General features: G+C 53.4%; 1 protein-coding gene across 2 annotated transcripts in view; it reads right to left on the reverse strand.

Moving 5' to 3' along the window:
• Window positions 1-18,596, reverse strand: part of LOC140463354 (slit homolog 1 protein-like) — a 334,431-nt gene that overhangs the window by 108,617 nt on the left and 207,218 nt on the right. For both annotated transcript variants that reach the window (XM_072557191.1, XM_072557190.1), the window contains exons 21-24: window positions 18,093-18,225; window positions 9,114-9,182; window positions 6,964-7,035; window positions 5,735-5,806 (exon numbers count right to left, since the gene is read on the reverse strand). In XM_072557191.1, the coding sequence (XP_072413292.1) occupies window positions 5,735-5,806; window positions 6,964-7,035; window positions 9,114-9,182; window positions 18,093-18,225 (346 nt within the window). The remainder of the gene's footprint in view (window positions 1-5,734; window positions 5,807-6,963; window positions 7,036-9,113; window positions 9,183-18,092; window positions 18,226-18,596) is intronic.

Here is an 18,596-nt window from a genome sequence, read left to right on the forward strand (position 1 = left end):
GCTCATTCCATACACACACCCACCTCTGCGTGAAAAAGTTACTCCTTAGGTCCCTTTTAAATCTTTCCCCTTTCACCTTAAATCTATGCCGTCGCATGAAAGCAACAAATGCTGGAGATCACAGCGGGTCAGACAGTATTCATGGAGAGAGAGCAGGTTAATGTTTTGAGTCTAGATGAAGCATTTGTTGTTTTCAGTACAGATTCCAGCTTCTGCAGTAATTTGCTCCAATGCCCTCTAGTTTTGGATTCCCCTACTGTGGGGAAAAGACCTTGACTATTCACCCTATCCATGCCCCTCATGATTTTATAAACCTCTATAAGGTCACTCCTCACCTTCCGACGCTCCAGTGAAAACAGCCCCAGCCTATTCAGCCTCTCCCTGTAGCTCAAACCCTCCAACCCTGGCAACAACCTTGTAAGTCATTGCTGAACCCTTTCAAGTTTCACAACTTCTTTCCTATACCAGGTAAATCAGAATTGCTTGCAGTATTTCAAAAGTGGCTTAACCAATGTCCTGTAAGGCCACAACATGACCTCCCAACTCCTATACTCAATGCACTGATCAATAAAAGCAAGCATACTAAACGTCTTTTTCACCACCGTGTCTACCTGCGACTCCAATCAATTTCTCAAAGGCAGCCTGCCTTTCATAAATCGATGTGACTTGGCGATATGGGCGGCAAGGTGGCACAGTGGTTAGCACTGCTGCCTCACAGTGGCAGAGACCGGGTTCAATTCCCGCCTCAGGCAACTGTCTGGGTGGAGTTTGCACATGGTCCCTGTGTCTGCGTGGGTTTCCTTTGGGTGCTCCAGTTTCCTCCCACAGTCCAAAGATGTGTAGGTTATGTGAATTGGCCATGCTAAATTGCCCGTAGTGTTAGGTGAAGTAGTAAATGTAGCGGAATGGATCTGGGTGGGTTGCTCTTCAGAGGGTCGGTGTGGACTTGTTGGGCCGAAGGGCCTGTTTCCACACTGTAGGGAATCTAATCTACTCAAATCAGAAACAGTTTTTCTAAATTCCCTGATATCGTATCCCTATTAACAGATTCCAACATTCACTACTTTTATTACATCCACTAACGAGCTTATGGTTTCAGTGTCTCTCTCTCTTCTTAAATAGTGAGTTGGATAATTCAATTTAATTATGAATTAATTATTAAAACAATTGAATAATGGAAGAAAGATAAAGTTAAGGTGAGAGAAAGCACAGCGACAAGAAAGAGAAAATGGTTGAGAGAGGAACTGTTCGGAGTAATGTTATCGTACTTCATGTACTGTCTGTATGCTTAATATATGACCCCTACTTCTGCTGTAAGTTCCTTTGTGTGCAGTCTGTGGCAGCAGAGAGCTAGCCACTGAAACAAATAGCATGGAGGACGTTTAAAAAAATGCAGACAGCAAATTTAAATTACTGCGCAGGGTCAAAATAGATGTGCATTTTTCATTGCTACTGTGGATCTGAAAGGAGATAGGGGACAGAATTGGATTTTTAAAAATCTTCAGTAACAATAATATGAAATAGCGACAGAGTTATTTGTTTTCAAAACTCAGCAAATTAGATTAGATTACTTACAGTGTGGAAACAGACCCTTTGGCCCAACAAGTCCACACCCACCCTCTGAAGAGCAACCCACCCAGACCCATTCCCCTACATTTACCACTATGGGCAATTTAGCATGGCCAATTCACCTGACCTGCACATCTTTGGACTGTGGGAGGAAACCAGAGCACCCGGAGGAAACCCACGCAGACACAGGGAGAATGTGCAAACTCCACAGTCACCCAAGGCTGGAATCGAACCTGGGACCCCGGTGCTGTGAGGCAGCAGTGCTGACCACTGAGCCACTGAGCCGCTGCGCCACCCCAAATTAGAATAGGAAACTTGTAATCTGTGCACAGGAAATAGTGCTACACGTTGTATGGCAGCCTAGAACACACTGAGGATCAAGGTAAGAGGCCAGGCCTTGAAGACTCTATATTAAATATTACTTCTCAGTAATATGTTTTCACCAGGGTTCAAGGGGAGAGGGAGAATATTGATTAGAATGTAACGACACTGATACATCGAGTTGACATACAAGAGTGTGAATGCGTGCATGTGAGTGTGTGGATGGGAGTGGAAATCTGAACAGACTGAGTTTGGACTCAGCAATATGCCCCAATGGGCTGTGCTTTTCCAGCACCACACTTTTTGACTCTGATCTCCAACATCGGCAGTCCTCCCTTTCTTCTTGACTGCCCATGGTTTTGGCATGAGAACAAGGGACAGACAGAGAGTCAGGCCCTTCTGGAAGTGAATTTCAGCAGCAATCTGGAGATGAGGAACCAGCAGATAAACACTACTTGTGACCACAGAGTCAGAAATTAGTATGAATAAAAAGAACCTGCTTTTTAGAGATAGTCCCTTGCTATTCTCTCTCAGGCTCTGACCTGCTGTCACTGCCCATCCTCCCGGTCACTCAAAGTCAGCTGCACTCTATGAAGGAGATTGTGTTTGAGACAGGCAATTAGTTACCATCACAGGTATCTTTCCGTCCCAGCACAGCAGGAAGGCTGATCCTCAGATATAGGCAGCAGCTCTGCCTGGTATTCACACACACACACACACACGCACGCACACAGACACACACACACAGGCACACGCATGCACACATACACACACAGACACACGAACCCGCACACAGACACACACACACGCAGACACACACGCAAACACACACACACGCCTACACACAGACACACACACACGCAGACACACACGCAAACACACACACACGCCTACACACAGACACACACACACACGTCACCCCACACACAGACACATATACATGCAAACACATACACACACCTACACACAGACACACACACACACACACCTCCTTGGCAATTGCCTGCTCCAATTCCTCTGTTCATTTGTTTTCACATTCTGACTAATCTCCCATCCCCCATCAAGGCAGAGTCTGTTGTTGGAATGCAGCGATTCTGAGTACAAAGCCACTAATTCCCTCATTTGCCGCTCTCCTATGTACCAGAAAATTTCCAACCCCTTTCATTTCCTGATATCTAGCCTTAGTGCGACATTAACAACAACATGCGTTTACATAGCAACTGTAACATAGTAAAACATCCCAAATTTCTTTCCAGGAGCGTACCAGACAAATCTGACACCGAGCCAGAAAAGGAGGTTACAAGACACACGAATGAAAGCTTGGGTAAAGACAGGATTTTAAGGAGATTCTTAAAGAGTGGTTTGGGGCGGGAATGCCAGAGATTGGGGTCCAGGTGGCTGAAGACACAGCCACCAATTCTCCTGTGACTGAAAGTTGAGAATGAACATGGGACCAGAAGCAGAGCAGCACAGAGATTTCTGAGGATTGTACAGCTGGAAAAGATCACACAGACAGGGAGGGTGAGGGCATGGAGGGATTTGAAAATAGGGATGAGAATGTTTGAGGTGCTGCCGGCTGGGGGGTTCTGGTTAATTTAGTGCCAAGTTAGACACAAGTCAATCCAGGGCTGTTTGGCAATTTCAGCAACTCACCTCATGTTGGGGTATTTGAGTCATAGAGATGTACAGCATGGAAACAGGCCCTTTGGTCCAACCAGTCCATGCCGACCAGATATCCCAACCCAATCTAGTCCCACCTGCCAGCACCCGGCCCATACCCCTCCAAACCCTTCCTATTCATATACCCAGCTAAATGCCTCTTAAATGTTGCAATTGTACCAGCCTCCACCACTTCCTCTGGCAGCTCATAGTGTTGCAACACAGTGAGGCCTGTGCTAATTGGGAACATAGAACATAGAAAAGTACACCCTTTGGGCCACGATGTTGTGCCAAGGTTTAATCCTAATGTAAAATATACAACTTAACCTACGCACCCCTCAATTCACATCTCTCTATGTGCCTGTCCAGCAGTCGCTTAAATGTCCCCAATGACTCTGCTTCCACCACCACAGCTGGCAACGCATTCCATGCATTCACAACTCTCTGTGTAAAGAACCTTCCTCTGACGTCTCCTTTGTGCCTTTCTCCCAATATCTTCAAACCATGACTCCTCGAACCAGTCAATCCTGCCCTGGGGAAAAGTCTCTGGCTATTGACTCCACCTATTCCACTCATTATTTTGTACATCTCGATCAGGTCTCTTCTCTCCGGAGAGGAGGAAGAGAGAAGTTCGAGCTTATTCAACCTTTCTTCATAAGGCAAGCCCTCCAGTCCAGGCAGCATCCTGGTAAACCTTCTTTGCACCCTCTCCAAAGCCTCTGTATCTTTCCTATAGTAGGACGACCAGAACTGGACACAATATTCCAAGTGTGGTCTCACCAGGGACTTGTAGAGCTGTAGCAAAACCTTGCAGCTCTTAACATCGATCCCCCTGTTAATGAAAACCAAAACACCACATGCTTCCATAACAACCCTATCCACTTGGGTGGCAACTTTGAGAGATCTAATCACTTGCACAGCCAGATCCCTCTGTTCCTCCACACTGCCAAGAATCCTGTCTTTAATCCTATATTCAGCATTCGAGTTCGACCTTCCAAAATGCATCACTTTGCATTTATCCAGGTTGAACTCCATCTACCATTTCTCAGCCCAGCTCTACATCCTGTCTATGTCACGCTGCAGCCTGCAGTAGCCCTCTATATTATCGACGATACCTCCAACCTTTGTGTCATCTGCAAATTTACTAACCCACCCTCAACCTCCTCATCCAAGTCATTTATAAAGACTACAAAGAGCAGAGACCCAAGAACAGAGCTCTGCGGGACCCCACTCAACAGTGACCTCCAGGCAGAATAGTTTCTATCTACAACCACTCTCTACCTTCTGTCAGCCAGCCAATTCTGAATCCAGATAGTCAAATCTCCCTATATCCCATACTTCCTGACTTTATGAATGAGCCTACCATGGGGAACCTTATCAAATGTCTTGCTGAAGTCCATATACACCACACCCACTGCTCGACTTTCATCAACCTTCTCATCACCTCCTCAAAGAACTCAATAAAATTTGTGAGGCATGACCTGCCCCTCACAAAGCCATGCTGACTGCCTTTAATCACACTGTGCTTTGCCAAATAGTCATAGATCCTATCCCTCAGAATTCTTTCCAAAACTTTGCTGACCACAGACGTAAGACTGACTGGTCTGTAATTGTCAGGGATTTTCCTATTACCCATCTTGAAAAAAGGAACAACATTCGCCTCCTTCCAATCCTCCAGTACGACTCCCTTGGAGAGTGAGGAGGCAAGTATCCTCACCAGCGGCTTGGCAACCTCCTTTCTCACTTCCCGGAGCAGCCTAGGATAAATCTGGTCTGGCCCTGGGGACTTATCAATCTTAATGTTTTCCAAAATTTCTAGCACATCAACTTCATCAATCTTGATCTGGTCAAGACTGTATCCCAACTCCTCAAAGTTCTCATTCACAACAAGGTCCCTTTCCTTGGTGAAAACCGAAACAAAAAACTCATTTAGGGCTTCCTCTATCTGCTCAGACTCCAAGTTCCCTTCACTATCCCTGATCAGCACTACCTTCTCCCTGGTCATTCTCTTATTCCCCACGTATGAGTAAAATAAAGCCAAAATTGGTTACAAGGGTTATAGTCAGTGCACTGCTTATTGCCAGGAGGCCAATCGGCCCCTAGACACCTGAACTGATCACAAAATCCAGCTAATTGATGGTTACTGTGTGGAAAACATGGTGAGTATCTTCCAATCAGGACTTACAGGAGCCGGAGGGAGTGAAGACCCTGGAATGCCGAGGCTGGGATACATCGCAAGGAATTGTAACTGAGAATCCTGGAACATAAAAGACAGGAGATGAAAATGTAGCAATTACATTCAGGCAAAAACAGCTAGACTTTACTGTTCCTTGTCAAGAATATGGTGCTGGAAAAACACAGCAGGTCAGGCAGCCTCTGAGGAGCATGGGAATCGATGTTTCGGGCATGAGCCCTTAATCAGGAATGAGGCTGGTGAGCCAAGGGGGTCTGAGAGATAAATGGGAGGAGGGCTGGGGCTGGGGGGGAAGGTAGCTGAAAGTGCATGGAGGTGGGGGTAATGGTGATAGGTTGGAGCGGTTAGGTGGGAAGGAAGATGGACAGGTAGGACAGCTCCTTTACTGCTCCTTGTTCCACAGCCCACCTTCTCTTTCCTTCTGTAGCTTCCACAGTCTATGTTGATATCTCAGCTGTGACAGTGGGTATCACCTGCACCTCAAACGATCCCATTGGCACATAAAAACTTCTGCGAGGATTTGACTGGGTAGAATCCTTCCTTTGGACTGGGTTTTGTTTTTATGGCAGCGGTCAGGACTCTGGGAGAAGTCGATTAGGACACATCCACCAACAAAATAAGCACACAATCATTTAAAGGGACCTCACAGTTGTCAAAAATCAGTCTGAGCTGGACACTTTGCTGCCTCCATGATGTCACTTGGGGTTTGCGACCCTCAGTTTAGTAAACCCTATTAAATAGAAAATAATGATTTTCAAAAAAAAATTACTTCATTTGCTTCTCTACTGGGATTAGAGGGGAAGAAACAAGCCTTTCAACGCACCGAGCGAGTAGTGGGCAGGAGGTCATGTGATGCAATCTCCAGGAATACATGCAAATGCAGTTGGCAACTGTGGACAGAAGGAGGTGGTACATCAGTTCCATCCAGGGTTATAAGCACTCACAGGGTAGACAGGCAGGAGGCTGGAAGAACATGGCAAGCCACGTAGCAAGAGGAGGTGCAGAAGTCAACGTGTCGGGTGAGACCCTTCATCAGGGTTGGGGAGGGGGAAGGGAGCTCAGAAATAAACAGAGGGAGGGAAGTGGGACTGGGGGAAAGGGTTACATCGACTTCTCCCCCTCCTGATGCTGCCTGGCTTGCTGTGCTCTTCCAGCCTCCGGCCTGTCTACTTTAGATTCTAGCAGCTGCAGTTTTTTTTTGTCTCTGACCAAGTACTCACAGGGTAGTCAGCTGGCTCATGTTGATGAAGGAGGTGTTGGTCAATGAACTGATCCTATTGTTGCTCATGTCCCTGTGGTGGGAGGAATGAAACGGTTAACATCGAAGATTGAAAACTACAGACAATATAAGATTGCAACTTGATTTCTGTCAGGGAAACATTGGCACTTTTATTAGATTCCCTACAGTGTGGAAACAGGCCCTTCGGCCCAACCAGTCCACACTGACCCTCCAAAGAGCAACCCACCCGCCCTCTGACTAATGCTCCTAACACCATAGGCAATTTAGTATGGCCCATTCACCTGACCTGCACATCTTTGGTTTGTGGGAGGAAACCAGAGCAAACCCACACAGACACAGGGAGAATGTGCAAACTCCACACAGACAGTTGCCCAAAGCTGGAATTGAACCAGGGACCCTGGGACTGTGAGGCAGCAGTACTAACCACGAAGCCACCGTGCTGCCTCATTTGCTCTAAATTAGGGGAGCAGATTCACACTTTCTACTGGGATATCAGGCTGTCGACTTGAGCAGATATTCAGCGACTGGAATATGATACAAAGGCTATAATACAAAGGGACAACACACCTGCCAGAGTGGAAGGTTATGGGTTTGAGACCCACTCCTAACATAAAGAAATCCCTGCCAAACTTCCCAATACAGTCCTGAGGGAGTGCTGCACTGTCAGAGATGTTGAATTTTCGATGAAGAGCAAAATGAAGCCCTATCTACTCCCTCAGGTGGATGCCAAAGATCTCATGGCCACTATCTCAAAGATGACCAGGGCTACCCTGGTCAATATTTATCTCTCAACCGAAGTCAGATTGTTATCACTGCTGCATGTGAGACCTTACTGCGTGCAAATTGGATATCACTTACAACAGTAACTACACTTCAGAACATCACCCAAGCCAGAAATTAACTGTGATCATGAAAAAGAAGGTCCTGAGCATTCTTCACACTCCGGGTTACGTGACCTACCTGCAGCGTAACCAATGATATTTAAAGGGAATTATTGCACATGTTAGGTGTGAGTGTGTGTGTGTGGGTGTGGGTGTGGGTGTGGGTGTGCGTGTGTGTGTGCGTGTGTGTGGGTGTGTATGGGTGTGTGTGTGTGTGTGTGTGGGTGCGTGCGGGTAGATGTGTGTGTGTATGGGTGTGTGTGTGTGTATATGGGTGTGGGTGTGTGTGTGTGTGTATGGGTGTGTGTGTGGGTGGGTGTGTGTGTGTATGGGGGTGTGTGTGGGTGGGTGTATGTGTGTATGGGGGTGTGTGTGGGTGTGTGTGTGTGTATGGGTGTGTGGGTGTGTGTGGGTGTGTGTGTGGGTGTGGGTGTGTGTGTGTGTGTATGGGTGTGTGTGTGGGTGGGTGTGTGTGTATGGGTGTGTGTGTGGGTGTGTGTGTGTGTGTGTATGGGGGTGTGTGTGGGTGTGTGTGTGTGTGTGTGTGTGTGTGTGTGTGTGTGTGTGGGGTGTAAATCAACAAGATAAAAACAATGACTGCAGATGCTGGAAACCAGATTCTGGATTAGTGGTGCTGGAAGAGCACAGCATCCAAGTAGCTTCGTGGATGCTGCCTGAACTGCTGTGCTCTTCCAGCACCACTAATCCAGTGTGTGGGGGGTGTGTCCTCTTCAACCACTACTGCCGTGAAATACCCCCCCTTTGTTTGTGCATGATGGTTTTGAATTTATCTTCCCTTATGTCAGATAGGGGGCATGCTTGGTGTGTGCACTCACTCACCACTTCAGGACTGAGAGGGCTGAATTCTCTCACCTTCACAAAGTGCACCTTTGCCATCAGGAATTTCATTGTGCTGGCATTAGTCTGTAACCGGACTCAGGCATCATCCCTACCTGGTAACCCTTGGAAAAAGATTGGAGATAGGATGCCCCCATTTACCTCATTGCTCCCATTTCTGGGAGCATTACCTTCGTGCCCTCTGCAGGGCTTGGGAGGATCCAGCATCATACAGGGTCCTGTGATGTGAAATAGTGTTCCTAACGTGGGTTACCATGAAGCAAACCTTCCTGTTTCCCAATCCATGTGTTTCGGACTGTTCCCGGCAAACCACTCTCTACCATCCTCCCCATCTCCCCAGTCTTGCCATCCTGCCCTTCCTCCATCTCTGGGTCACCCTCCAGATACTTACACCAGCTGAAGATGTTTGAAGGTGTAGAGTACGGTGGGAACTGAACTGAACTGGTTACCATCTAGGTACCTGGAAATAAAGGAAAACAATTAGAGCTGATGGAATTTTATGAATGGGGGTTGTAGTCAATAACAATTGGACTGATTGGTTGACCATCCATTTGCTGCTGAAAGACTTGTCTTTGTTACTTTCTTGAACATCCCATTGGTCTTCACACAAAGTCCATCTTCCATTCGCCATAAACTCAAGCTCCTCAAAACCTCTGCTCCAAAATCTGAACTCGCACTAAATCCCGTTCACCCCGTCACTGAGAGTGATTCCTCATCTACACTGGAAATCATTCCAGCAACACCAGGATTTTAAAATTCTCATTCTCGTATTTCAATCCCCAACATGCTCCCCACCCCCACTCCCTCACCCCACACCCCCCTCCCTCACCCTCCCCACCCCCACTCCCTCACCCCACACCCCCCTCCCTCACCCTCCCCACCCCCACTCCCTCAGCCCACACCCCCCTCCCTCACCCTCCCCACCCCCACTCCCTCACCCCACACCCCCCTCCCTCACCCTCCCCACCCCCACTCCATCACCCTCCCCACCCCCACTCCCTCACCCTCCCCACCCCCAGTCCCTCACACTCCACACCCCCCTCCCTCACACTCCCCACCCCCACTCCCTCACCCTCCCCACCCCCACTCCCTCACCCTCCCCACCCCACTTCCTCACCCTCCCCACCCCCACTCCCTCACCCTCCCCACCCCCACTCCCTCACCCTCCCCACCCCACTTCCTCACCCTCCCCAACCCCACTCCCTCACCACCCCCACTCCCTCACCCTCCCCACCCCCACTCCCTCACGCCCCCACCCCCACTCCCTCACACACCCCACCCCACTTCCTCACCCTCCCCACCCCCACTCCCTCACCCTCCCCACCCCCACTCCCTCACCCTCCCCACCCCCACTCCCTCACACTCCCCACCCCACTTCCTCACCCTCCCCACCCCCACTCCCTCACCCTCCCCACCCCCACTCCCTCACCCTCCCCACCCCCACTCCCTCACACTCCCCACGCCCACTCCCTCACCCTCCCCACCCCCACTCCCTCACACTCCCCACGCCCACTCCCTCACCCTCCCCACCCCCACTCCCTCACCCTCCCCACCCCACTTCCTCACCCTCCCCACCCCCACTCCCTCACCCTCCCCACCCCCACTCCCTCACCCTCCACACCCCCACTCCCTCACCCTCCCCACCCCCACTCCCTCACCCCCCCCACCCCCACTCCCTCACACTCCCCACGCCCACTCCCTCACCCTCCCCACCCCCACTCCCTCACCCTCCCCACCCCCATTCCCTCACACTCCACACCCCCACTCCCTCACCCTCCCCACCCCCTCAACTCCCCATCCCCACTCCCTCACACTCCCCACCCCCACTCCCTCACCCCCCCACGCTGACTCCCTCACACTCCACACCCCCACTCCCTCACACCCCCACCCCCACTCCCTCACCCTCCCCACCCCCACTCCCTCACACTCCCCACCCCTACTCCCTCACCCTCCACACCCCCACTCCCTCACACTCCCCACCCCCACTCCCTCACACTCCCCACCCCACTCCCTCACCCTCCCCACCCCCACTGCCTCACCCTCCCCACCCCCACTCACTCACCCTCCACACCCCCACTCCCTCACACTCCACATCCCCACTCCCTCACACTCCACACCCCCACTCCCTCACACTCCACTCCCCATTCCCTCACACTCCCCACCCCCACTGCCTCACCCTCCCCACCCCCACTCCCTCACACTCCACACCCCCACTCCCTCACACTCCCCTCCCCACTCCCTCACACTCCCCACCCCCACTCCCTCACCCTCCACACACCCACTCCCTCACACACCCCACCCCCACTCCCTCACCCTCCCCACCCCCACACCCTCATCCTCCACACCCCCACTCACTCACCCTCCACACCCCACTCCCTCACCCTCCCCACCCCCACACCCTCACCCTCCACACCCCCACTCACTCAACCTCCACACCCCCACTCCCTCACACTCCCCACCCCCACTCCCTCACGCTCCACACCCCCACTCCCTCATGCTCCCCACCATCACTCCCTCACACTCCCCACCCCCACTCCCTCACCCCCCACTCCCTCACCCTCCACCCCCACTACCTCACACTCCCCACCCCCACTCCCTCACCCTCCCCACCCCCACTCCCTCACACTCCACACCCCCACTCCCTCACCCTCCCCATGCCCACTCCCTCACACTCCCCACCCCCACTCCCTCACACTCCACACACCCACTCCCTCAACCCCCCACCCCCACTCCCTCACACTCCCCACGCCCACGTCCCTCACACTCCACACCCCCACTCCCTCACTCTCCACACACCCACTCCCTCACACTCCACACCCCCATTCCCTCACACTCCCCACCCCCACTCCCTCACACTCCCCATCCCCACTCCCTCACTCTCCCCAACCCCACTTCCACACACTCCCCACCCCCACTCCCTCACACTCCCCATCCCCACTCCCTCACACTCCCCACCCCCACTCCCTCACACTCCCCACCCCCACTCGCTCACCCTCCCCATCCCCACACCCTCACCCTCCCCATGCCAATTCGCTCACTAACCAATTCCCATTCCCTCCCCATCCCCACTCCCACACCCTCCCCATGCCCACTCCCTCACTCTCCCCATCCCCACTCCCTCACCCTCCCCATCTCCACTCCCTCATCCTCCCATCATCACTCCCGCACCTCCCCATCCCCACTCCCTCATCCTCCCCACCCCCACTCCCACACTCCCCATCCCCACTCCCTCACACTCCACACACCCACTCCCTCACCCTCCCAATCCCCACACCCTCACCCTCCCCATCCCCACTCCCTTACCCTCCCCATCTCCACTCCCTCACCCTCCCCATCCCCATCCCCACTCCCTCCCCATCCCCATCCCCACTCCCTCACTCTCCCCATCTGCACACCCTCCCCATCCCCATCCCCACTCCCTCCCCATCCCCATCCCCACTCCCTCACTCTCCCCATCTGCACACCCTCACCCTCCCCATCCCCACTCCCTCCCCATCCCCATCCCCACTTCCTCACCCTCCCAGTCCCCACACCCTCATCCTCACTCTCCCCATCACCACTCCCTCACACTCCCCATCCCCACTCCCTCACACTCCCCATCCCCACTCCCTCACCCTCCCAGTCCCCACACCCTCATCCTCACTCTCCCCATCACCACTCCCTCACCCTCCCCATCCCCACTCCCTCACACTACCCATCCCCACTCCCTCACCCTGCCCATCCCCACTCCCTCAGCCTCCCATCCTCACTCCCTCACCCTCCCCACCCCCACTCCCTAACACTCCCCATCCCCACTCCCTCACATTCCTCACCCCCACACCCTCCCCATTCCCACTCCCTCACACTCCCCACCCCCACACCCTCACACTCCCCACCCCCATTCCCTCACACTCCCCATCCCCACTCCCTCATCCTCCCCACCCCCACTCCCCCACTCCCCATCCCCACTCCCTCACACTCCACACACCCACTCCCTCACACTCCCCATCCCCACTCCCTCACACTCGCCATCGCCACTCCCTCACACTCGCCATCGCCACACCCTCACCCTCCCCTTCCCCACTCCCTCACCCTCCCCACGCACACTCCCTCACCCTCCCCATGCCCACTCCCTCACACTCCACACCCCCACTCCCTCACACTCCCCATCCCCACTCCCTCACACTCCACACCCCCACTCCCTCACACTCCCCATGCCCATTCCCTCAAACTCCACACCCCAACTCCCTCACCATCCCCATGCCCATTCCCTCACACTCCACACCCCCACTCCCTCACACTCCACACCCCCACTCCATCACACTCCCCACCACCACTCCCTCACACTCCCCACTCCCACTCCCACTCCCTCATCTCCCCACTCCCTCACCCTCCCCATCCCCACTCCCTCACCCTCCCAATCCCAACACCCTCATCCTCACCCTCCCCATCCCCACTCCCTCACCCTCCCCATCCGCACACCCTCACCCTCCCCATCCCCACCACCTCACCCAACCCATCCCCACTCCCTCACCCACCCCTTCCGCACACCCTCACCCTTTCCATCCCCACTCCCTCCCCATCCCCACTACCTCACCCTCCCCATCCCCACACACTCACCATCACCATCCCCACTCCCTCACCCTTCCCATGCCAATTCGCTCACTAACCAATCCCCATTCCCTCCCCATCTCCACTCCCTCACCCACCCCATCCGCACACCCTCACCCTCCCCATCCCCATCCCCACTCCCACACCCTCCCATCCTCACTCCCTCACCCTCCCCATGCCCACTCCCTCACTCTCCCCATCCCCACTCCCTCACCCACCCCATCTGCACACCTTCACCCTCCCCATCCCCACTCCCTCACCCTGCCCATCCCCACTCCCTCACCCTCCCCACCCCCACTCCCTAACACTCCCCATCCCCACTCCCTCACATTCCTCACCCCCACACCCTCCCCATTCCCACTCCCTCACCCTCCCCATCCCCACACCCTCCCCATTCCCACTCCCACACCCTCCCCATCTCTACTCCCTCACCCTCCCACGCACACTCCTTCGCCCTCCCCACCCCCACTCCCTCACGCTCCCCATCCCCACATCCTCCCCATTCCCACTCCCTCACCCTCCCCATTCCCACTCCCTCACCCTCCCCATCCCCACTCCCTCACCCTCCCACGCACACTCCTTCACACTCCCCACCCCACTCCCTCACACTCCCCACCCCCACTCCCTCACACTCCCCACTCCCACTCCCTCACACTCCCCACACCCACTCCCTCACCCTCCCCATCCACACTCCCTCACACTTCCCACCCCCACTCCCTCACACTCCCCATCCCTACTCCCTCACACTCCACACTCCCACTCCCTCACACTCCACAACCCCACTCCCTCACACTCCCCACCCCCACTCCTTCACACTCCGCAACCCCCACTCTCTCACCCTCCCCATGTCCACCCCCTCACACTCCAAACCCCCACACCCTCACACTCCCCATCCCCACTCCCTCACACTCCACACCCCCACTCCCTCACCCTCCCCATCCCCACTCCCTCACACTCTGCACCCCCACTCCCTCACACTCCCCATCCCCATTCCCTCCCCCTCCCCACCCCCACTCCCTAACACTCCCCATTCCCACTCCCTCACCCTCCCAATCCCACTCCCTCCCAATTCCCACTCCCTCACCCTCCCCACCCCAACTCCCTCACCCTCCCCACCGCCACTCCCTTACACACCCCATCCCAACACCCTCATCCACTCCCTTCCCATCCCTACTCCCTCACATTCCCCATCCCCACAAATTCCCCATCCCCACTCCCTCACCCTCCCCATCCCCAATCCCTCGCCCTCCCCATTCCCATTCCCTCACCCTCCCCATCCCCACTCCCTCACCCTCCCAATCTCAACACCCTCATCCTCACCCTCCCCATCCCCACTCCCTCACCCACCCCATCTGCACCACCTCACCCTTCCCATCCCCTCTCCCTCCCCATCCCCAATACCTCACCCTCCCCATCCCCACACTCTCACCATCCCCACCCCCACTCCCTCACCCTTCCCATCCCCACACCCTCACCCTCCCCATGCCAATTCCCTCACTAACCCATCCCCATTCCCTCCCCATCTCCACTCCCTCACCCACCCCATCCCCACTCCCTAACACTCCCCATCGCCACTCCCACACCCTCCCCATCCCCACTCCCTCACCCACCCCATTCGCACACCCTCACCCTCCCCATCCCCATCCCCACTCCCACACCCTCCCCATGCCTGCTCCCTCACCCTCCCCATCCCCACTCCCTCACCTCCCCATCCCCACACCCTCACCCTCCCCATCATCACTCCCTCACCTTCCCCATCCCCACACCCTCACCCTCCCAATCCCCATGCCCTCACCCTCCCCATCCCCACACCCTCACCCTCCCCATCCCCACTCCCTCACCCTCCCAATCCCCACACCCTCACCCTCCCCATCCCCACACCCTCACCCTCTCCATCCCCACTCCCTCGCCCTCCCCACCCTCACTCCCTAACACTCCCCAGCCCCATGCCCTCGCCCTCCCCACCCCCACTCCCTAACACTCCCCATCCCCACTCCCTCACCCTCCCAAACCCACTCCCTCCCCATTCCCACTCCCTCAACCTCCCCACCCCAACTCCCTCACCCTCCCCACCCCCACTCCCTCACACACCCCATCCCAACACCCTCATCCACTCCCTCCCCATCCCTACTCCCTCACCCTCCCCATCCCCACTCCCTCACCCTCCCAATCCCAACACCCTCATCCTCACCCTCCCCATCCCCACTCCCTCACCCACCCCATCTGCACCACCTCACCCTCCCCATCCCCACTCCCTCACCCTCCCCATCCCCACTCCCACACCCTCCCCATCCCCACTCCCTCACCCTCCCCATCCCTACTCCCTCACCCTCCCCATCTACCCGTCCACTCCTTCAAGATCCATGCAGTGGCTCAAGCTTTGCCACGGTCTGGGATTCCTGCATTCCTGAATTTCTGGCCTCTCGTGTCTCTCCAATTTCCATTGCTCCACTGTTGCTGAGTGCATCTTCAGCTGGCTGGGTCCTCAAGTGCTGGAAACCACGCCGCCACCCCCCACCTCCCCCACACCTCTCTCTCTCTGTCTCTGCAAGAGTCTATTTAAAATACCCCTCTTAGACCATGTTTTTGGCCATTGGTCCCAATATCGCATTCTCCAGCTCAACGTCAACTGTCACTTCAGAGTGCACCAGTGAAGCACCTTGACTAGCTTTATGGTTACAAAGGCATCTCACAAATGAAAGTTATTGTTGCTGAGCTGCAAGATTGAAGAAGGTTTCAGTTTAAAATCTACTCTGCAGTGAGTTGGACAGGCCCAAATGTGTGGGGATATCCCTCAGGCCTCTTCTCTCAAACTGTGCTGACTCAGTCTAACCATACCACAGTTAGGGAATTTCGGAAGAACATAACCATTCTAAACAGTTAACGAGCTGTGAAGTACACTGGAGCATCGTAAGATCATGAATGTTGCTATATAAATGCAATTCCTTTCTTTCTATCTGTTTGATTCTCTATTCTTGTCCTGATATATGTTGACCCACTGAGAAATTCAGAGAAAACATACTGAAAGCAGCATTGATCACTCAGTACCTCATGCCTGCAATATTCAATGAGGTCACAGTTGTGTTATGACATGGATGTGAACCCCCCACACCCCCACTTTAATTAAACTAAACACCCAGAAATTAGGGGACCAAATTCACACCTTCTACTGGGATCTTAGTCTGTCGACTTGAGCAGGCATTCAGCACCTGATACAACGGGATAACACAGCTGCCTGAGTTGAAGATTATGGGTTTGAGATGGAAATACAAAGAAATCCCTGCTAATGCTCCCCAGTGCAATGCTTTAGCCTCAGCGCTATGAGGGTCAACCCCTTATTCTTCCAAACTCCACAGAATACAGGCCCAATCTCCTTCATCCCTCCACAAAGGGCAATGCCACCCCCACTCCAGGATTCGGTCTGGTGAACCTCTGCTGTACTCCCTCTGTGGTAAACATATCATTCTTTAGGTGAGGGGAACTAAACTGTTATTAGTGTTAGGGTACACTCTCACCATTGTTCTATGTAACTGCAGTAAGCCATCCTTACTCCTGTACTCAAAACCTCTTCGAGTAAAGGATGAACATACCATTAGCCTACCTAGTCACTTGCTGCAGCTGCGTGTCAGCATTCAGTGACTTTTGAACAAGAGCACACAGGCCCTTTAGAACATCAACACCTGGGAAACTCTCATCATTACAGAAATACTCTGTATTCCTGTTTTTCCAACCAAAGAGGCTAGCTTCATACTTTTCCACAATATATATTCTGCCTGCCACCTTCTTGCCCAATCAATTTATCCAGGCGGATAATATCAGTTTCCTGCTGTGAGGGTCATATTAAAATTTCTTTCTCGGTCAATTTATTTCTCTCTCAGTTGTACACTATGTGTCATCTCAGAGTTGCTGTTAAGCACTGTTGGAGATGTAGCAGTTGGAAAACACCTGATGAATGCAGTAAGATCTTACCTGGAGTGAATACACTCACATTGAGGCAGTGAGCACTGACAGTTGGTACTGGATGAAGGGCATCTTAAGAAGGAAGATTGAATAGGTTGGGCTTGTATCCACCAGAAGAATGAGGGTTGACCTTATTGGAACACATAAGCTCTTAAGGGGACTGGACAGACTGGATAGCAGGAGGATCTTTCCATTTGTGGGGAAGACTAAGCTCTCATAGAATCCTGACAGTGCAGGAACAGGCCATTCAGCCCATCGACCTACCCATAACCCCACACTTCTAATGGCTAATTCATCTAACTTACACATCCTTGAAGACTATGGGCAATTTTCCACGGCCAATTCACCTTAACCCACAGATCTGTGGATGGTGGGAGGAAACCGTGCACCTGGAGGAAACCCACGGAGACACAGGGAGAATGTGCAAACTTCACGCAAACAGTCACCTGAGGCTGGAATCGAACCTGGGCCCCTGGTGCTGTGAGACTGCAGTGGGAGGCTGGAATTAAGAACAAGAGGTCTTCCTATCAAGACGTGCGACAAGGCATTATTTTCTCTCAAAGAGTCTTCAAAGTGTGGTATTCTCTTTCCCAGAAGGTAGTGGAGGGTGGGTGTTTAAATTTCGTCAAGGTTGAATGAGGTAGACCCTTGACAGCCAAGGGAGTCCCGGGGTATGGGAAGCAGAAAGGCACGTGGAGCTGAGACTACAATCAGATCAGCCAGGAATGTACTGAGTGGTGGAACAGATTCAAATGGTTCCACAGTCTACTCCTCCCAACCCACATTTCCCTACATTCAGTTTTATCCCTCTCCCACTCACAGTTCTGTCACGTTCTTTGGGATGCCTTTCGGCAGAGATTTCAGGTGTTTGTTGCTACAGCGGACAACAGTCTCCAAGCATGTGCACTCCACAGGGCACTGAGGACGAGGGACACAGCTACTCTCTTCATAACCTGCAAAAGAAATCACAACTTCACATCATCAACATTGACTCTGTATCTAACTCAACGCTGTCTCTGTTTTACGAGTGTTTGATGTGGACAGTGTAGAGTGAGCTTCACTCTGTATCTAACTCCATGCCCTGCCTGTCCTGGGAGTGTTTGGTGGGGACAGTGTAGAGGGAGCTTTACTCTATATCTAATCCTGTGCAGTACCTCTCCTGGGAGTGTTTGGTGGGGACAGTGTAGAGAGAGCTTTACTCTACATCTAACCCTGTGCAGTACCTCTCCTGGGAGTGTTTGGTGGGGACAGTGTAGAGAGAGCTTTACTCTATATATAACCCTGTGCAGTTCCTCTCCTGGGAGTGTTTGGTAGGGACAGTGTA

This window comes from Chiloscyllium punctatum, chromosome 38, assembly GCF_047496795.1.
Source record: "Chiloscyllium punctatum isolate Juve2018m chromosome 38, sChiPun1.3, whole genome shotgun sequence".
Taxonomy (NCBI): Eukaryota; Metazoa; Chordata; class Chondrichthyes; order Orectolobiformes; family Hemiscylliidae; genus Chiloscyllium; species Chiloscyllium punctatum.